This window comes from Acinonyx jubatus, chromosome E2 (genome assembly GCF_027475565.1).
Source record: "Acinonyx jubatus isolate Ajub_Pintada_27869175 chromosome E2, VMU_Ajub_asm_v1.0, whole genome shotgun sequence".
NCBI classification, from domain to species: Eukaryota; Metazoa; Chordata; class Mammalia; order Carnivora; family Felidae; genus Acinonyx; species Acinonyx jubatus.
This window is the reverse complement of record NC_069396.1, coordinates 57305125-57326726: the sequence shown is the minus strand read 5'-3', so window position 1 is coordinate 57326726 and position 21602 is coordinate 57305125. Positions and strand designations below refer to the sequence as shown.

At 46.4% G+C, this 21602-nt stretch overlaps 2 protein-coding genes across 4 annotated transcripts in view; both read left to right on the top strand.

Annotated features, from left to right (window-relative positions):
- RDH13 (retinol dehydrogenase 13) overlaps nucleotides 1-21602 on the top strand; it is a 280844-nt gene that overhangs the window by 42109 nt on the left and 217133 nt on the right. The gene's annotated exons all lie outside the window — the stretch shown is intronic.
- On the top strand, nucleotides 63-21147 carry GP6 (glycoprotein VI platelet). Of its 3 annotated transcripts, none has more exons than XM_053210668.1 (8): nucleotides 63-222; nucleotides 4570-4605; nucleotides 4731-4988; nucleotides 7111-7392; nucleotides 13598-13651; nucleotides 16455-16514; nucleotides 19545-19595; nucleotides 20130-21147. In XM_053210668.1, exons 1-8 carry the CDS (start codon nucleotides 189-191, stop codon nucleotides 20363-20365), a joined length of 1011 nt encoding a protein of 336 aa, XP_053066643.1. In that variant the 5' UTR covers nucleotides 63-188; the 3' UTR covers nucleotides 20366-21147. The 3 variants fall into 3 exon arrangements, with proteins under 3 accessions (XP_053066643.1, XP_026893147.1, XP_053066644.1); XM_027037346.2 differs by having other exon boundaries at nucleotides 66-222; nucleotides 7108-7392; XM_053210669.1 differs by lacking the exon at nucleotides 4570-4605 and having other exon boundaries at nucleotides 69-222; nucleotides 7108-7392.

Genomic DNA, 21602 nt, shown 5'->3' with positions numbered 1-21602 from the left:
CTGCGAGCTTGTGAGCAAGTCACGCTACGGAGGGGACGGCTCCAGCTTGATGAGCCGCAATTAGGAAAGGCCAGGCTGCTGGGGGAAGGGAAGAGAGGGTTCTGGATCCTCACCACATCCTGTGTCTCTGCTCCCACTCCCTGCAGCGTCCCTCCTGGGCTACAGAGCTCTGGACGGGCTGAAGGACCATGGCCCCGTCCCTGTCTGCCCTTCTCGGTCTCGGTGAGTCCTGAGGGCTGTTCTGGGAAATGCCGCGGGACAGGCAGTGGGCTATGAGACTCAGAATGTTTTGAAAAATTGGATCGGAAATGAATTTCAGGGCAATTCAGGGGACCTATGAGGGCGCCTTCCTTTGTTGGGTGGGAAAACAGGGCCCCAGGGAGGTGGTGTTTGTCTGTTACTCTGTTATATTCTCTTCATGGCTCGGTTGGGAACGGTACGGGTCTTCTGCTTGGGGTTCTAACTTTGTCTCTATGTACCATGTTTTAAAAATTAATTAATTAATTTTTTAAATATGGACTTGGTGACATCAGGACTAGATTCTGTCAGCAAACCCTGCAGCACTGGAGGAAATAATCCTGCCATTCGCAAAAACACAGATGGACCTTGAGGCCACGATGCTAAGCGAAATAAGCCAGGTGCAGAAAGAAAACACTGCATGATCTCATATATATGTGGCACCCCAGAAAGTCTAGCTCACTAAGGTAGAGAGAGTAGACCAGTGGTTGCCGGGGGTTGGGTGGGTGGGGGGAAACGAGGAGGTAGATGGACAGAGAACAAACTTCCAGTTATAAGATGAATAGGTTCCTATTTCTCCAGAAGAACGTTCTTGCTAAAAGGACAGAGGCTCCAAGGGGCCAAGCAGGAAGGAACAGCTGTGTCCTGGGGATAAGAAAACGCCATGAGCACAAACCGCCTGTCAGTCATTCGTTAACACACCCTCATGTAACACTATGGGCTGGGTGTTATTCCATGTTTTTTTTCTTTTTTTAATGTGTGTTTATTTATTTTTGAGAGAGAGAGAAAGCACAAGCTGGGGAGGGGGGAGAGAGAGAGAGAGAGAGAGAGAGAGACAGAGAGAGAGAGGGCAAGCAAGCACGGAATCCAAGAACCACGAGATCATGACCTGAGCCGAAGTCAGAAGCTTAAACAAATGAGCTACCCAGGTGCCCCTCGACTAATTTTTTTTTAATCAGTTAGCTTAACAATTTTATTAATGTTCACCTATCTCATCTTTACTCTGGTATATGTTATAGCTCAGTAATTTTGCTTAACAGAGAACAGCTACCTTTGCCCTATCCCGATTAACCTCACTTATCCTCTCACCGCGGCCGCTGCTATGAGCTTACTACAGAAGCTTAGCACATCTCAGGTGGACTATGGATTAAGATTCTGTTTTCCTCATCCACCGGTGTCTCCAAGTCTTTTTTAAAAATTTTTATTTATTTTTGAGAAACAGAGAGTGTGAGCGGGGGAAGGGCAGAGAGAGAGAGAGAAAGACACAGAATCTGAAGAGGCTCCAGGCTCTGAGCCATCAGCACAGAGCCCGATGTGGGGCTTGAACTCACAGACCGCGAGATCATGACCTGAGCCGAAGTCGGACGCTCAACCGACTGGGCCCCCCAGGCGCCCCACCGACTCCAGTTCTTATCAGACACCATGGCAGGCAGATCTCAATGTGCAGTGCGGGTAGATTCTTCTATTTCAGGAGCTCTGTAGTGCTTGCTTAAAAGCATAAAATCCTTAGGATCATTCAAACCCAATGCAGACTGGCCTTTCACTGCTGTCCTACATGAACCAGCTGTATTTATTTATTTATTATAATTTTTTCAATGTTTAAAAGTTTATTTATTTTTGACACAGAGAGAGACAGAGCATGAGCAGGGGAGGGGCAGAGAGAGACAGTGAGAGACAGAATCCAAAGCAGGCTCCAGGCTCCGAGGTGTCAGCACAGAGCCCGACGCAGGGCTCGAACTCACGGAGTGTGAGATCATGACCTGAGCTGAAGTCGGGCACCCAACCGACTGAGCCACCCAGGTGCCCCCGTGTTTTGTTTTGTTTTGCTTTGTTTTTTTAAACAGGCATTTAACTCACCTCTTCCCCACAGCAGTCTGACTAGGTAGGGGCTATTATTACCTCCATTTTATGGAGGAGAACACTGAGGCCCAGAGGGATTAAGGAACTTGCTTAAGGTCGCATATCTAGAACTTGAATAAACTAAAGAATCTGGTGCTGTGTTCACATTCTTTACCACTAAAATATGCTGCTGGTGTTAGAATCTACAGTCCAGGACAGTGGACAGGAGACTGTCTCTATAGGCTGATCTATAAAGTGGGGCTAACAGCGGTCCCTAACCAGTAGGATTGCCGTGATTTAGAGTGCATACAGGAAGCGCTCAGAAGGGCACCTGGAACACCTCCAGTCACGTTAGAAGGTTGCAGGGAAACCCATGGAGAGGCTGAGAGGGGCTTGTGTCTTGGGCAGTGGACAAAGATGTGGGTACAGCATAGGAATAGGGAGCAGAACCCGGGGCTCAGAGGGGGGCTGGAGATAAGCAGTCATCCGCTGAGCCCTGGAGTCAGGGATCATCCAGGTTCAGCCATTTCCCATCTGTGTGAGCTGAGAGAAACTGCGTCCCCTCTCTGTCCAGCTTCCTTATGTTTATAATCAAAACGATAACTACTCCCCCTTCTAGTGTGTGCGCATGTGTGCATGTGTGTGCGTGTGTGTGTGCGCACGCGCAAGGATAAGGGTTACCAGACAAAACACAGCAAATCTCAGGGAAATTTAATTTCAGAGAAACAACAAATAATTTTTTTAAGCCTACGTATATCCTATGCATCTCATGGGTCGCACTATAAAAAAAATATTCACGGTTTTTCTGAAATTCACATTTAAGCGAGAGTCCTATGTTTTTATTTGCTAAATTTGGCAATACTGGTGAGACTAAAACAGGAGATGCTACCACCTCAGCCAAAAGATTAAAGGAAAAAAAAAAAGAGTCTTAGCTTGAGAGAAAAAAGCTGTTCAATGTAGAGAAGGTAGAAGGAAAATGGGGGAAAGGCGCCTCTGAGGGAGGAAGCGGAATTCATAGATTATGCAGGTTGACAGGTGTATAAAATTATGTGGGAGACTATTGGGAACCGTGTAAAGAATCAGACATTAGGGTCAAGGAAAACTATGAGGATGGACATAAGCCAGGCAAATAGTGACTCTAGGAAAAATATACAAGGCCAATACTACAATCCTCAGGCATGAATAATATTTGTACACTCATAACAATGCAATTATACTTAAAAGTTTACTTATTTATCTTGAGAGAGAGACACACAGCATGAACGGGAGAGGGGCAGAGAGAGATGGAGAGAGAAAATCCCAAGCAGGCTCTGCTCTGTCAGTACAGAGCCTGACGCAGGGCTCAAACTCACGAACCATGAGATCATGATTGAGCTGAAATCAACAGTCGGGCACTCAACTGACTGAGCCACCCAGGTGCCCCCCCCCCCCGGGGATATGGGTTAAAACAGTGGGGAATCCATGATTAACACACCTCCAGATCTCTTGACAAGGTATAATGCAACAGACCCCATCTGTATCTAATGCACAGCATGGTGATAAAGCCAATGATGCCATGTTGCAGAAAATCCTAAGGTTTCTCACCACAAAAAAAGAGAAATGGTAATTATGTGACATGATGGAGGTGTTAGCTAACAATGTGGAGGTAATCATTTTGTGATATATAAATGTATCAAATCAACACACACATACACACACACACACCCCTTCAATTTATACAATGTTATATACCCTGCACACAGCCCCCTTTTCAGAGAGAAGGTAATTCTCTTTATGGTTGCCAAAAGTGTGTGCATTAGGAGCAGGGCAAGGAATCTCTGGTTGGCTTTTTAAAAATTGTGGTTGGAGAGCCTGGGTGGCTCAGTCGGTTGAGTGTCTGACTTTGGCTCAGGTCACGATCTCCCAGCTCGTGAGTTTGAGCCCTGCGTCAGGCTCCGGGCTGACAGCTCAGAGCCTGGAGCCTGCTTGGGATTCCGTGTCTCCCTCTCTCTCTGCCCCTCTTCTCCTTCACACTCTCTCTCAAAAATAAATAATAAAAACACTAAAAATATAAGGATTGTGGTAAAGTAACAAAGTTAGCATAAAATGTGTCATTAATAACATTTACTACATTCACAATGTATACAACCTCCACCGCCACCTCTATCTTGTTGCCAGACGTTGTTACCACTCTCAAAGGAAACGGTGTCCGTGATAATCCCTTTTTGATTCCCCCCCCCCCCCCCCGCCCCTGGCAACCACGCATCTACTTTCTCTGTCTGGGCAGATTTACTTATTCAGCACGCTTCAGGTAAATGGAACCCTACAATATGCAGCGTTTTATGGTCGGCTTCTTCCAGCCCTTAAATTATGTGTGTGTGTGTCCTCAAAAAAAAAAAAAAAAAATGAGGACAAGAGAAAATTAATGCATGCAAATGTCTTACCACCTGCTCTGCAGGTGTGAGTGTGGCCTCTGCGAGGTCCTAGCATTTGGTCCTTCTCTTCTCTGCTCAGGGCTGTGTCTGGGGCAGGTGGTGCAAAGTCGGCAGGGTGAGTCCTGGATCCCTCTGGGTTCAGCCTGCACGGGGAAGGGGCAGGCGGGCAGGGTGAGGGCCCCGGGGGGAGGAGGGGTCTGTTTGGAAGGCGCCCTCCACCAGGCTCCCCTTCCCTTCTAGTCTCTCTGCCCAAGCCCTCCCTCCGCGCCCTGCCTAGCTCTCTAGTGCCGCTGGAGAAGCCGGTGACCATCCAATGCCAGGGGCCTCCGGGTGTGGACCTGTACCGCCTGGAGAAGCTGAGGTCTGGGAAGTATAAGGATCAGGCCGTCCTCTTCATCCCGGCCATGAAGCAAAGTTTCGCCGGGTGCTACCGCTGCTCCTACCAGAACGGGACCCGCTGGTCTCCCCCCAGCGACCGGCTGGAGCTGGTGGCTACCGGTACTTGGATGGGTGTGGGGGGGGGGGAGGGGGTGGCTGCACCTGTGGCCTCGGGGCTCCAGGAAGGCCAAAAGGGGGATGGTAATGACAGTGAACCCCGAGTCCCAGGGGCCCCGGATTAGTTAGGATGGGGCGAGTAGGGCCCTAGCCTTGCCCAGGACATTTAGGGGAGGTGCCGACCGCCCGCGGTGATCCTCATAATAGGTCTATGTAATATCTTTCTTTTTTTTTTTTAATGTATTTTTAAAAAAAATTTTTTTTAACCTTTATTTATTTTTGAGACAGAGAGAGACAGAGCATGAACGGGGGAGGAGCAGAGAGAGAGGGAGACACAGAATCCGAAGCAGGCTCCAGGCTCTGAGCCGTCAGCACAGAGCCCGGCCTGGGGCTTGTACCTATGAACTGGGGGATCATGACCGGAGCCGAAGTCGGTGGCTTAACCGACTGCGCTACCCAGGCGCCCCTCTAATGCATTTTTATTTTTTGATGGCATAAAGTGTTTGCAGCTTAGGCTTTTATTTCGAATGTATTTTTTAAATGGTTCTATTCCAAATAGATTTTGAAAATATCATTGCTGAGTTTGCTTCCATGAAAGCCAGGAGAGTCTGATGACAATACATTCTTTTTTGGGGAGTGGGGGGTGGTACAAATGAAATAAACTTAGAATAATTCATGAGTTTTAATAACTTGGTTTTTCAGTATTTTTTTCAACTATGTTAATAGTGTGGAAAAAATTAACCACAGAAATACACAAAAGTGGGGCGCCTGGGTGGCTCAGTCGGTTAAGCGTCCGACTTCAGCTCAGGTCACGATCTCGCGGTCCGTGAGTTCGAGCCCCGCGTCAGGCTCTGGGCTGATGGCTCAGTCTGGAACCTGCTTCCGATTCTGTGTCTCCCTCTCTCTCTGCCCCTCCCCCGTTCATGCTCTGTCTCTCTTGGTCTCAAAAATAAATAAACGTTAAACAAAATTAAAAAAAAGAAATACACAAAAGTGTTTTGAACCTTTTGCCTCAGGCTCCACTAGGCACAGTTGGAATCTTTTTTTAAAATCTTGATATTTTGTTCACTATGAATTATTTGCATTAATTTTGGTTTGACGAATGCATTGAAATATTATTTACCTTCATTGCTGAGGGGTTTTTTTGGCACCCCTTTAAACTTTGCATAGCCTAATCCCTGAGCCAGTGCAGTGGTCCATATGCCCCACGCAAGGGTACCCGCTTTGCTTTTGGGGCTGACTCAAATGCTACCTTCAAATTAAGTATATCCCTTCCTATTTACAATTGCCCCCAAGTTTAATTTTTTCACGTTTATTTATTTTTGAGAGATAGAGCGAGAGAGAGAGAGGCAGACGGACAGAGGGAGACATAGAATCTGAAGCGGGCTTCAGGCTCTGAGCTGTCAGCACAGAGCCCGACGCGGGGCTCAAACTCATGAACAGCAAAATCATGCCCTGAGCTGAAGTCAGATGCTTAACCAACTGAGCCTCCCAGGCGCCCCTCTGCCACTTAGTATATTACGGTTTTGGGCAAGCTATTTAGCGTCGTACTCCCAAGTTCCCTTTTTAAAACCGGGGTATTCATAGTGACGAATTCACTATGCTTTTGTGAGGCTTCAATGAGGCGATATGAGTCATAAGCTTGGAATGACCCCTGGAAGCTGGCATTTTGATACAGGTTTACAACATAGACTGTGTTCTGTAACACTGGCTTGCAGTGTGAGATGAGCTTCAGTCATTTTGTTACCACCATCATAGTTGGGGAGCTGGCGATCCAGTAGGTACTCCGCTAAACGCTTGATACATAATGCTTCATCCAGCCATGCCCATTTTATACTAAAGAACACTGAGGCACAGAGAGAGGGGGAGACTCATCTCCAGGCGCCCCCCCCCCCCCAGCTCCTCGGTGACAGAACCAGGATTTGAGCCGGGGCACTGTGATGTGACTCTGGTCACACTCCCTTAAACTTTTTGTGAGCAGGTAGCAGGGCGAGTGCGTTCTCTAGGAAGGAAACACCTGCCAAGTTCCCTAGTTCTTAGGAGGTGGGGGGAACCTTCCCACACTCAGGCCTGACACGCTGGCCACTGTCTTTAATACCAGAGCTCTCTTTTTCTTCCCCAGAAGTTTACGCCAAGCCCTCGCTTTCAGCCCAGCCTGGCCCGGCCGTATCCCCAGGAGGGGATGTCACTCTGCAGTGTCGCAGCCAGTACGGTTTTGACCAATTTGCTTTATACAAGGAGGGGGACACTGGCCCCTACAAGGGACCCGAGAGGTGGTACAGGGCCGATTTCCCCATCATCACAGTGACTGCTGCCCACAGTGGGATGTACCGATGCTACAGCTTTTCCAGCCGACACCCGTACCTGTGGTCAGCCCCCAGCGACCCCCTGGAGCTTGTGGTCACAGGTGAGGGAGGTGCAGACCCCGCCTTTCTTCCGCAGCCCTTGCAAACTCTGCTGGAAGTTCCAGGGGGAGGGACCAGCAGGTGCACAGGAGGTGGGAGACCAGCAGAAGTCTGAGGCTTTGGAGGGTGTATTCGTTTCCTAGAGCTGCCTTAGCAAATCACCACTAATCCACTGGCTTAAAATAGCCCAAATGAACTTATTTGTAATGTATATTTATTTATTGAGGGGGGGGGAGGGAGGGAGGGAGGGAGGGAGAGAGAGAGAGAGAGAGAGAGAGAGAGAGAGAGAGAGAGAGAGAGAGAGAATGAATACAGAGCAGGCTCCGCACTGCCAGCACAGAGCCTAAGGCGGAGCTTGAACTCACGAACTGTGAGACTGTGGCCTGAGCCGAAATCAAAAGTCAGACCCTCAGCCGAGGGGGCCACCCAAGTGCCCCCCACAAATGTATTATCCCCTTACGCTTCTGGAGGTCAGGTCCCAAATGGGTCTCACTGGGACAAAACAAAGCCGTCAGCTGGGCTGTGTTCCTTCCAGAGGCCCCAGGGAGGAATCTCTCCCCTGCCTCTTCCAGCTGTTAGAGGCCCCTGCATCCCTTGGCTCCCGTGGTCCCTCCCTTTATCACGCTTTATCAGTGCAGCATCTTCAGTCTCTGACTCCTTCAGTCTGACTCCTTCAGTCTCAGACTCGTCTGCCCCTGTCCCCCTTCTGCTTCCACTTTTAAGGACACTGCCATTACACTGGGTCCACGTGGATAATCAGGATAACCTCTGCACCCCGACATCCTTAAGTGCACCTGCAAAGTCCCATTTACCATGCGAGGTGCCGTATTCACAGATTCTGGGGGTTAGGACACGAGCATATTTGAGAGGTTGTTATTGTCTCTACTACAGAGTATATACGTTAGAAAAAATAATTCTTCATACTACAGAGAATGCCTTGTGTCTCATCTAGGTTTCAAAACAAACTTAAAACACACACACACACACACACACACACACACACACACACACACGTAGCAGCAAAAAACACAGGGAAGTGACTTAAAAAATGTCCGTGTTCCAGGAAGGAAACTTTGACTCCCTTCACACAGGTACCATCCTTTCAGCCTTTCTTATTCGTAATAGTCGAAGTGCAAGGTATCTTTACGACAAAGCTTGCCGCTAAGCCCTTTGCATCAACTGATGCAAACGTAAAAACCATTGTTGATATTCTATGTTCACCACTGTTTTATGGTTATGTGCCTTCCCAAGTATCGAAGCAACTGAATTATTTAAAGTTGGTTTATCTATCATCTATCTATCTATCTATCTATCTATCTATCTATCTATCTATCTATCTATCACCTATATTTAAATTCAAGTTAGTTAACATACAAGGTAGTCTTGGCTTCAGGAGGAAACTCAGTGATTCATCTCTTACTTATGACACCCAGTGCACATCCCGAAAAGTGCCCTCCTTTACACCCATTTATTAAAAAAAAAAATCTCTGGGACGCCTGGGTGGCGCAGTCGGTTAAGCGTCAGACTTCAGCCAGGTCATGATCTCGTGGTCCGTGAGTTCGAGCCCCGCGTCGGGCTCTGGGCTGATGGCTCAGAGCCTGGAGCCTGTTTCCGATTCTATGTCTCCCTCTCTCTCTGCCCCTCCCCCGTTCATGCTCTGTCTCTCTCTGTCCCAAAAATAAATAAACGTTGAAAAAAAAAATTAAAAAAAAAATCTCTAATAATCTCAAGCCCCATCATGGGGCTTGAACTCACCACTGGGAGACCAAGAGTTGTGTCCTCTTCTGACTGAGCCAACCAGGCACCCAGCAACTGAACTGTTTAAAATGCCCCAATGTACAAAAGACTAATGATTCTATCTATTAGCGAGGGGAAAATTCTTCTCCTTCTGGTCCTCAGTGGATGAATAAAGTTAGTACAGGGTAAAATGAAAACGTATTTGTACTCAGACTTATTTTCATTGAAATCTAGCTAGTGAGGTCATTATTCACTACAAATTGCCTTCCATTCTTTTTTTTTTTTTTTTTTTTTTTAGTTTAAATTTTAGTTAACATACAGTGCAATATTGGTTTCGGGAGCAGACTTTAGTGATTCATCACTTACAACACCCAGTGTGCATCCCAGCAAGTGCCCTTCTTAATGCCCATCAGCCGTCTAGCTCATCCCCCACTAACCTCCTTCCATCAACCCTGTTTGTTTTCTATCGTTAAGAGTCTCTTGTGGTTTGATTCCCTCTTCTCTTCCCTCACCCCTTTACCATCCGTTCATCTGTTTTGTTTTTAAATTCCACACATGAGTGAAATCACAGAGTATTTGTCTTGCTCTGATGGACTTGTTTCACTTAGCATCATACACTCTAGTTCCATCCATGTTGTGGCAAATTCTTTTTTTTTTTTTTTTTACAGCTGTGTTATTGAGGTATGGCTTTTAGACCTAAAAGGTTACCCCTTTTGGGACGCCTGGGTGGCTCAGTCGGTTAAGTGTCTGATTTTGGCTCAGGTCACGATCTCACGGTTCATGAGTTCGAGCCCCGCGTCGGGCTCTGTGCTGACAGCTCGGAGCCTGGGGCCTGCTTTGGATTCTTTTTTTTTTTTTTTTTAAATAATTTTTTTAATGTTTATTTATTTTTGAGACAGAGAGAGACAGGGGAGGGGCAGAGAGAGAGGGAGACACAGAATCTGAAACAGGCTCCAGGCTCCGAGCTGTCAGCACAGAGCCTGACGCAGGGCTCGAACTCACGGACCGCAAGATTGTGACTTGAGCCGAAGTCGGCTGCCCAACCGACTGAGCCACCCAGGCGCCCCGCCTGCTTTGGATTCTGTGTCTCCCTCTCTCTCTGCCCCTCCCCTGCTCCTGCTCCGTCTTTGTCTCTCTCAAAAATAAATAAACATTAAATTTTTTTTTAAAAAGTTACCCTTTTTAAGTGTCCGTAGTTTTTAGTAAGTTCATGGAGTTGTCCAACCATCACCACAACCCAGTGTTAATCCATTTCCATCACCTCTGAGGGGTCTCCGGAGCCTGTTTGCAGTCGTTTTCCATGCAACCACAAATCTACGTTCTAGTTCTATAAATCTGCCTTTTTTTTGGGGGGAGGGGAGTTTCGCATATATGGAGTCCTATAACATGCAGCCTTTTGTGACTGGCTTATTTCACTCAGCCTAATGTTTGTGAGTTTCGTGCGCATTGTAGCAGGTATCCGTCTTTCATTGCTAAAGCGTGCCGCTTTCCAAAGAGGACAGCGTAGTTCATAAAGAAAATGGGGTATATAACACACAATGGAAGAGCTGTCACGCAGCCTTAAAAAGGAAGGCGATCCTGGCATGTGCTCCAGTATCGATGAACCTGGAGGCTGTCACACCATGTCAAGTAAGCCAGTCGCACAAGGACATATACTGTCTGGTTCCACTCACGTCAGGCATCTAAAAATAGCATCATAGAGGCAGAGAATGGAAAGGGGGTTGGCAAGTCAGGCGAGGAGAGAAGGGGAGTTAGTGTGCAATGGGCACAGAGTTTCGGTTTTGACAGATGAAAGAGTTCTGAGACTTCCCGCACGACAATGTGAATGTACGTAATACCACTGACTATACACTTAAATGTTTAAGATGGTACATTTAATGCTAAGTGATTGTAACTGCCCTTAAAATAACACGAACATTCAAAGGAAGCCACTTCTGCGTTTTTGCTGTAATACTCAGGGGCATTTTCTTCTAAGTATTGGTGTCCTTTCCCACCACATGCCTCCTACCACATCTTTTTTTTTTTTTTTAATGTTTATTTTTGAGAGAGAGAGAGACGGAATCTGAAGCAGACTCCAGGATCTGAGCTGTCAGCACAGAGCCTGACATGGGGCTCGAACCCACGAACCATGAGATCATGACCTGAGCTGAAGTCAGACGCTCAACCCATTGAGCCACCCCGGTGCCCCTCCTTTAACTTTTTTAATTAAACAAATGTACAAATGGAGATATAAGGGACGCGTCACACTGTATAAGATGTCAGAGCAAGATGATTTGATACATTTATATACTGCAACACGATTACCGCCGGAGCATTAGCTAACCTCTCCATGCCCTCACATAATTGCCTTTGCTTCTTCGTGGCAAGACCATTAAAGAACTAACCTCTTGGCAACTTTTCTGTAACGCGGTGCTGCTGACAGTAGGCTGTGCATTAATCTCCAGGAGGTATGTTTACCTACTGGTTGTGGTTTGCAAGACTTTATACCTTTGCCCTCTTTTGAGCGTTTGCCAAACCACAGCAAGAGGAATCCTTTCAGAAGAGCTTGTCAAAATCAGATGATGGTCATCCCTTTGCTTGACTCCCTGGCACTCACTCCTCTCCAAGCCCCTCATTTGCCTGATTGCCTGACCTACTGCCCCTCCCTCATTTACTCTGCTCTAGATACGCCAGCATCTTGGTTTTTTTCAAACACTCTTTTTAAATTGAAGAATTGACATACCATAGTGTGTTAGTTTCAGGTGTACAACATAGTAATTTGATACTTGTATGCATTATGCAATGGCCACCACGATAAGTCTGGTTACTGTCTGTGACCATATAAAGTGGTTAGGATAGTATTGACTACATCCTATCTTGCTTTTCCTTGAATATGCAGGCTCGTTATGTCCTCAGGGACTTTGCACTTGCTGGGACACTTTCTCCAGATATTCTTTTATTTTTATTTATTTTTAAATGTTTATTTATTTTTGAGAGAGAGAGAGAAAGAGAGACAGAACCTGAGTGGGGGAGGGGCAGAGAGAGAGGGAGACACAGAATCCGAAGCAGGCTCCAGGCTCCGAGCTGTCAGCACAGAGCCCGACGTGGGGCTGGAACCCACGAACTGTGAGATCGTGACCTGAGCCCAAGTCGGACGCTTAACCAACTGAGCCACCCAGGCGCCCCGCCCAGGTATTCTTACGGCTCATTCCATTTCTCCTTCTGGCCTTCAGTCAAAAGTCCCATTCTTGCCTCTCTGATGCACTCTGCTACCTTCTCTGCCTTAATTTTTCTCCATGGCATCCACACCTGTGCATACCTCATACTGATTTATGGTGTTTATCATCTGTCTGACCCCGCCTCCTGGAATGTGAGCTCCAGAAAGACAGACATTAACTTCTGTTTTCTTTTCCGCTGTGTCCCCACCACCACCAATAGCTCCCAGAACATAGCAGGCGCTTAGCAAACATCCACCTGTTTTAAGTGTACAATTCAGTGGTGTTTAGTAAATTTACAGAGTTGTGTGGTCACTACCACAATCCACTTGTAGAGTATTTCCACCACCCTGTAACATCCCTCATGGCCATATGCAGGCACTCCCCACTGCTCATTCAGCCCCAGAAAACCACTAATCCTCCTGCCTCTATAGATTTTTTCCTTTTTTGGGTCCCTGTTCACTTGTTGCTTTTTTAATTGCATATATTTCAAAAGTGCCTATGCTGTGGCTGGTGCTTTGCTGGGGACTGCTTGAAACTCTATATGGTATTTCTCTCTCTCTCTCTCTCTCTCTCTCACACACACACACACACACATATACACACAGACACCTAATACTTACATATAGTAATTAGAGCCAACACTCTTCGAGATGCATCCAGCACAACATGTATAGTTGTGACTGTGATGTGCGTTATGAATTAGATGTATGTGGTGCTGTTAGGAGCTAAAGAGGAAGCAGTTTGGGAAGGTTTCTCTGAATAATCAATGTTTGATGTGGATCTCAGGGCAGAGGAAGAGGTAACCAGGTGGGTGGAGTAGTGAGATGGGCTGCAGGCATATAGGGTCGTGTGAGCAAATGTCCTGGGGTGGAAAGGGGCTGTGTCTTGTTATACAGCCATCACCCTTTCTCCCTGTATGTATCGCCTCCCCCGTCCCCACATGTATCCATAGCTTCTGCCTCTTTATCTGCTTTTCCAGGACACAAGAGTCAGTTTTACTCCAAGGGACGAAGTAAGGTGCAGATCACAGAGATCCAGGAAAAGGGACAGAACAGGGGTTCGAAGAGCAAGGAAGGCAGCTACAGGGGTTGTCATTATTAATTAGCCCCCGAATGTGCTAGGTGTGCTATTTAATACCCGTGACAGTCCAGTGATGTGACCTTTCTCATATTCCTTTTCTAGGTGAGGAAACTGGGTCACAGAAATGCTTCATTATTTACTCAGGACCCACAGCTGACACAGCACAGAAGTCTCTCTTTTTCTGATTTCCTAGGGACTTCTGCGACCCCTGGCTGGTTACCCACAGAACCACCTTCCTCTGTGACAGGTAAATTCTGGAGGATTCATCCTGGTGTCTGGGGTATAGACCCACAGACCCCGTCTTTTCTTTCTCCCCTTTATCTGTATTTCTTAATTTAATTCACTTGTCTCTTTTACACATTTGATATATTTAAAAATTGCTTATTTCTGCCTATAAAGAAGACGAGTATAATAATATATGTAACAATATTAGATAGGCATTTTTAAAAAATGTTTTTTATTTATTTTTGAGACAGAGAGAGACAGAGCACAAGCAGGGGAGGGGCAGAGAGAGAGGGACACACAGAATCCAAAGCAGGCTCCAGGCTCCAAGCTGTCAGCCCAGAGCCTGACTCAGGGCTTGAACTCATGAACTGCCAGATCATGACCTGAGCTGAAGTCGGACGCTTAACTGACTGAGCCACCCAGGCACCCTTCCTGGACTCTAGTTTTTGAGTCTCTGATTCCATTGGCCAGTGGTTCTCAAAGATTAGGGGGCCTGAGAATCACCTGGAGGTGATCTAGGTTTCTGGACCCCATGAGTTCCTGATTCAGAAGGTCTGCGGTGGGGTCCAATTATGTCAATTTCTGACACTTTTCCAGGTGATACTGATGCTGCTGATCTGGGGATGTCACTTTGAGAACCAGTGGATTAAAGTTTGTGTGAGCCATAGTGTGCCCCCATCTTCAAAGGCATCTCAGTGGATTCCAATGTGTAGGATACCCGCCTGTGCCTTAAGAAATTGTACATCAGGCTGTGACATCTCTAGCATTCCCTGTGTGTTGGGGATAGACCCAAATCCCAAGGAATAGAAGCAGGCTGAAAAGAGACAAGGAGGAGGAGAAAGTGCTGACATGTGAGGTTGAGAACAATATGGGGGCTGTCATGCCAAATGAGGCACACTGTGTGTGTGTGTGTGTGTGTGTGTGTATTTCTCATTGCAATTTTAAAACTTTCGAGATGTAGGTCCACAAGAAGTTACAAAGACAATACAGAAAGACTTCATGTATCCTTTGCCTACCTTTCCCCGGTGGTTACATCTTGCCTAATTGTAGTTCGACATAAAAACTGGGAACCTGACCCTGACGCAATATTTGTATTCAGTTCTACAGCAATGTATCACATGTGTAGATCCGTGTAACCACCACGGCACTCAAGATACAGAACTATTCCATCCTGGCAAGATATCCCTGAGGCCACCCCTTTGTAGTTACACGCACCCTCTCCCCTCCTACCCCTGGCAAGTACTAGCTTGTTCTTCTACTTAATGTCATTTTGGGAATGTTTTGCATAAATGGAAAGGTCCACATAGCATGGAATGTTTTGAGGCTGCCTTTGCTCACTCAGCACGATGATCTGAGGTCCACCCAAGTTATTATGATTATCAACAGTGTGTTCATTTTTATGGCTGAGTAGCATTCCATGATATGCACGTACTGCCTGTTTAATCTAAATTCAACCCAAAATTTATTTTTTTAATTAAAAATTTTTTAACGTTTATTTATTATTGAGAGACAGAGAGACACAGAGCATGAGCAGGGGAGGGGCAGAGAGGGGGAGACACAGAATCCCAAGCAGGCTCTGAGCTGTCTGCACAGACGTGGGGGTCGAACTCACGAACTGTGAGATCATGACCTGAGCCGAAGTCGGATGCTTAACTGACTGAGCCACCCAGGCGCGCCGACGACCCAAAATTTATTAATGAAACTCACAGGAAGAGAAATAATGGAGAACCCATAATATCCAAGCTCTTTTTATACCACAGATAGGCGAGCGTAAGCTAGGCTTTGATGAGCTGACTCTGCCATAATAAAGGACCTCGGAGACTTTCCCCACCCTCAATAGGAGCTATATATTTATAGGTTGAGGGGTTTTAGGAAATATTTTGGTGCCCACGGAATCGGGAATGTCCCTGGTTAAGAAAATGACCTTAGGGGCGCCTGGGTGGCGCAGTCGGTTAAGCGTCCGACTTCAGCCAGGTCACGATCTCGCGGTCCGGGAGTTTGAGCCCCGCGTCGGGCTCTGGGCTGATGGCTCGGAGCCTGGAGCCTGTTTCCGATTCTGTGTCTCCCTCTCTCTCTGCCCCTCCCCCGTTCATGCTCTGTCTCTCTCTGTCCCAAAAATAAATAAACGTTGAAAAAAAAATTAAAAAAAAAAGAAAAAAAAAGAAAATGACCTTCGGAGGGAGGGGAGCCTCTTAGGCTCGGAGACTGGTATCAGCCACTGAGCTTGCACAGACCTACTGATCCATTTCTTATGTTTTTAGTTGAGTTGTAAGTCACATACCATGAAATTCATCATACCCACCAGAATGGTAATCAATAATAATAATAATGCACAGCAGTGTTGGTGAGGATGTGGAGAAACTGGAACTCTCAGACACTGCTGGTGGGAATAAAAAGAGCCACGGCTGCCACGGAAAATGGTCCAGCAGCTCCCTCAGGAAGAATGACCTTATCACAGAGCTACCACAGGACCCAGCTATTCCACTTGTTGGGATATAGCCCCCCCAAAAATTTAAAAATCAAAGATGTTCATTCACACAAAAACTCGTACATAAATGCTCATAGCAGCATTACTCATAATAGCCAAAAAAGAGGAAATAATGTAATGCCCATCGATGGATGAATGGATCCATTTCTTACTAAGCCACTGATAGAAAACAACATGTTCTTACAGCCCTTCTGTGTTTGTTTCTCCTCAGTGTCTGTACAAAGTGTGTCAGAGAAAGGGGTTGCAGGAAGCCCAGATATCTCAGAAGGGGTATGGAGTGTAGGGACTCACTGGGAAGACCTGACATGATCCACTGTCTTATTACCCTCTTGTTTAGAATTCCCAGAAGCCTCCAGGAAACTGAACATCTCATTTATCAACAAAGGCTCCACAACTGGTGAGTAACCAGGCACTCAGAGCCCAGCAGAAAAGAGTATGAGAACTGGTTTCTCTCTCATCATCTAGGGCCATAGGCTTTTAGTCTGCTTCAGGAAACCACCTGACTTGTCCAAGGAAAATCCTCGGTCTGAGGATCAAGGATGGGATAGAGGTGGGCTCTGAGCTTCGGGACAGAGGAGCATTCTGGATAATGTGGCCGTTTCAAAGATGGCGGAGCCAAGGTTATGATGGGAAGACCATCACTCATTCCTACACACTGCTCTTCTGACTTTGCTGTGGTCCATGTGTGTAATCTTGTTTCCTATTGCTCAGTGCATCCTCTTACTAACGCAGTCCCACACAACATGCTTCCCTCATGCTGTAGTTCTCTTTCCCCTCGCTTTTCCTGGAAAAAGTCTCCATTTCCGTAGAGACAGAAAACCTTGGCCGATCCCCTGAGGACAGGTTAGATATCTGTGCTCTACCCAACTCTAGCTCTCTGGTAGACTCCTGAGGCCAGCAAGTTCTTTCTAACACCCTGGTGAGATTCTCCACCATCCTTTTTCAAAATAGCCTTCTGGGTTCCTGAAGATGACGAGAAGGAAAAACGGGCAGAAGGTTTATTTGAGGAAATTATAGCTGAAACCTTCCCTAATCTGGGGAAGGGCACAGACATTGAAATCCAAGAAGCACAGAGAACTCCCACTGAATGCAACAAAAGCTGGCCATCATCAACACATCATAGTCAAATCCACAAGATACACAGAAAAGGAAAGAATCCTAAAAGCAGCAAGGGAAAAAAAGTCCCTACCCTACAAGGGAAGACATCAGGTTCGCAGATCTGTTCACAGAAACCTGGCAGTCCAGAAAGGAGTGGCAGTATATATTCCATGTGATGAATGCTTGTGGAAAATGTGCAGCCAAGAATACCCTATCCAGCAAGGCTGTCATTCAGAATACAAGGAGAGAGAAAGTGTTTCCCAGACAAACAAAAACTGAAGGAGTGAGTTTGTGACCAGTAAACCAGCCCTGCAAGAAATATTAAAGGGGACTCTTTGAGTCGGGGGGGGGACCCAAAAGTAACAAAGACTACAAAAGGCCAGAGAACATCACCACAAACATGAAATCCACAGGTAACACAATGGTGCTAAATTCGTATCTTTCGGTACTCACTCTAAACGTCAATGGACTAAATGCTCCAGTCAAAAGACATAGGGTATCAGAATAGGTAAGAATACAAGACCCATCTATATGCTGCTTACAAGAGACTCATTTTAGAGCTAAAGACACCTGTATATTGAAAGTGAGGGAATGGAGAACCACCTATCATGCTAATGGTCATCAAAAGGAAGCTGAGTAGCCATACTTATATCCAACAAACTAGATTAAAACAATTTTTTTAATGTTTATTTATTTCTGAGACAGAGAGAGACAGAGCATGAGAGGGGGAGGGGCAGAGAAAGAGGGAGACACAGAATCTGAAACAGGCTCCAGCCTCTGAGCTGTCAGCACAGAGTCTAACATGGGGCTCAAAGCCACAAACTGTGAGATCATGACCTGAGCTGAAGTCAGATGCTACAGCATCTAAAATTAACAACCCAGGAAACAATAGATGTTGGCAAGGATGCAGAGAAAGGGGAACCCTCTTGCACTGTTGGTGGGAATGCAAACTGGTGCAGCCACTCTGGAAAACAGTATGGTGGTTCCTCCAAAAGTTAATAGTAGAACTACCCTATGATTTACAAATTGCACTACTAGGTATTTATCCGAAGGATATAGGAGCGCTGATGCAAAGGGGGCACATGCACCTTAATGTTTATAGCAGCACTATCGACAATAGCCAAAATATGGAAAGAGCCCAAGTGTCCATCAACTGATGAATGGATAAAGAAGATGTGGTATACACACACAATGGAATATTACTCAAAGATAAAAAAAGAACGACATCTTGCCATTTGCAATGATGTGGATGGATTTAGAGTGTATTATGCTAAGAGAAATAAGTCACAGGAAGACAGATACGTGATTTTACTCATGTGTGTAATTTAACAAACAAAAACAGATGGACATATGGAAGTGAAAAAAGAGAGAGGGAAACAAACCATAAGAGACTGTTAATGACAGGGAACAAACTGAGGGTTGGTGGGGGGGGATGGGCTAAATGGGGGATGGGCATTAAGGAGGACACTTGTTATGATGAGAACTTGTTACAGGTATGTGATGAATAACTAAACTCTACTCCTGAAACCAATATATTGCACCGTATGAAACTGGAATTTAAAAAAAAAATTAAAAGAAAATCCTTCTGAATTCCTAATCACCCTTAGGATATAGCTCAGGCTTCTCAGCTTAATGTTCAACGCTTTTAAATTCAATGCCGTTAGATCAGCCGCTGTTGATTCCTTCAGTCTTCATTCCTCATGCAAACCTCAGCCATACAGAGTCAGATGAAGCTCTTCTGGGTACTCAACATCTCTTCGTGACCCTGCACCCAAGCCACTAGCTCTGCCTTTCCTTCCATTTCCTCATGGCTTCAGTCCCTCAGGAAACCTTTTCTGACACTGGGTTATGCTGTTTCCTCTGTCCTATGGACTACCCATTACACCGATTTTCACAGTATATTAAAACATGCACCTGTCTGATGAGTACAGCTGAACACCTGGAAAGTCTCTGGGGATACTTGTGCAGAGACAGTAGGAGGGCTAGCATGTATGGGGTACTTATGATATGTCAAGCACTGTGCCTCATGCTGTTATTATTGTTATTGGCTTAATTTTCACATTAACCTGTGATGCATTATAATTATTTTCACTGGACAGATGGGATAATGGACTCAAGACGTTGAGTCACTTGGGAGAGGCTCCACATCTAATTCGTGACAGATCTGGGGTTCAAATCTGGATAGCCTGACTCTGTAGTTCATGCTTTTCTTATAGCCATGAGGTTTTGCCTCCCAAATGCATATATTCAGGATAGGGGCAGGAACAGGGCTAGAGGAGATGGTCTCATCTCTTTAAACTCACCCCCCCCCACCCTTTTTGACTCCCAGAGCCTTCCAGGAATATCACCATCTTTCCAAAGGGGTCAGACTCTCCAATTGGTGAGTAACGGGTCCTCCCTGGACCCTCCCCATTCCCATTCCTGTGTCTTCCCCTAAAGCTGACTGCTTTTCCTGTATGAAAGCTAAGGCTCTATGATCTTGGGTCCTGGTGGGTAAAATATTAAGGGTAAATATCAGCACTTAGAACTCAGAATTGATCATTAACATCGGGGGGGGGGGGAGGTTGAGATTTTCTAGAGGATCAGAGAAGGATAAATTCCATCCATCTACCCCTTGTAACAATTCCCTTCTTCTACCCCTTGTAACAATCTTTTCTTCTGCAATTAGCCAAATAACCAGAGAGCGACTGTGTGTGGGGAGGGCAAGTATGGGAAGAAGTGATGTTTAGAGAATAAGTATCCAGCCTTGGTGAGGAGGGGAGGGGGCCTCTAGTAAGGAGACTGGCATTGTAGGTAGCAGAGAATAATAGGATCTTAGATGAGGGTTATGGCTACGAGGAACGCAAGATGTCCCTTGAAGCGGGTCCTGAAGAGGGGCTTTTATCACCTGCTCTATCTCTCCTCTCTCCTCCAGGTCTTGCCCGGCAGCACTACACCAAGGGCAATCTGGTCCGGATATGCCTCGGGGCTGTGATCCTAATACTCTTGGTGGGGTTTCTGGCAGAAGACTGGCACAGCCGAAAGAAACCCCTGCTGCACTTGGTCAGAGCTGTCCACAGGCCACTCCCACCCCTTCCGCAAACCCAGAAGCCACACAGTTGGCAGGACAAGGGTCGACCAGATGGCTATACCCATGGGTGCCACAACTAGGACCCCAAGGCTTGGCTCTATGAGACGGGGATTGTGGAGACCGTGTGTGGAACGTGAGATCAAGAGGGTAGGGGCTGTGGAGAAGGAGGGCCATGGGGCCCCTCCTTGGTGCCCCATCAAAGAGCTGTTGAGCCAGTATCTATGGCTTTCTGAGGACTCCCTTCACCAGGGATTAGAGGTATCTAGAGGGTGCTACCACCTCCTTGCTCCTATCTGGCACATTGTGGATCTAACGGGACCACCACACTGACCTTTTCCTTCAACCTTTTCTGATACATGTTCTGGATTGACCTCCAATGTCCTCAACACTCACAGCTGACCTTGTTCTATCCTCTGCACAAAACCCTCCCACACTTCCCCGTTAGCCCCTGTGCTTTCTCCGCATATCCACGAATATAAACCTATAGCTCAGATGGTGAATTCAGACTAGTACTCATTTCCTGAGCCCAGCAGCCTAGCTTCTCTCCTAACCAGAAACATCTGGTCACATGTGTGAGCACTCAGGTCTTGCCCCACCATACCCATGCCTTCCCACCCTGAGATGTCCTTCTCTTTGGTCCCAAATGCCATCTCCTTGGACCTGGTCTCTGGATTCATCAATTTATGGTCACATCCTCCTCCTATCTTGCTCCATAGTTAATAACCACACTCACAGATGGGGCGCCTGGGTGGCTCAGTTGGTTAAGCGTCCAACTTTGGCTCAGGTCATGATCTCACAGCCCATGGGTTTGAGCCCCACAACAGGCTCTGTGCTGACAGCTCTCTGCCCCTCTCCCACTCTCTCTCTCTCTCTGTCTCGCACGCGCACACACACTCTCTCTAAAATAAATAAAAATACTAAAAATAATTTAAAAAAAACAACCACACTCACAGAATCTCTCACTCACAGGAGGAATGGGCAGAGCATCTGTCCCTAAATTAATGTACACAGGCTACTCAGTTTCTTTTCCCTTAAAGGGGGGATGGCTAGATTACAGTGGATGTCAACCTTGGGACATCTTGCACAGCATCTGAAGATATTTGGGGGCAAGGGGAAATGCTGGTATTTAGCAGGTAGACAGTAGGCATGCTTCTCTTTCTCTTTCTCTCTCTTAACAGAACATACTCTTGGTGAGAGATACACTTAAGATAACAAAGGATTATCTGGTCCCAAGTGTCAATAGCGCAGATCTTGAGAAACTCTTGGCTAGCAGACACTGAGGTTCCTTCCTAGCTTTTAAAGAATAGTATGCCTCTA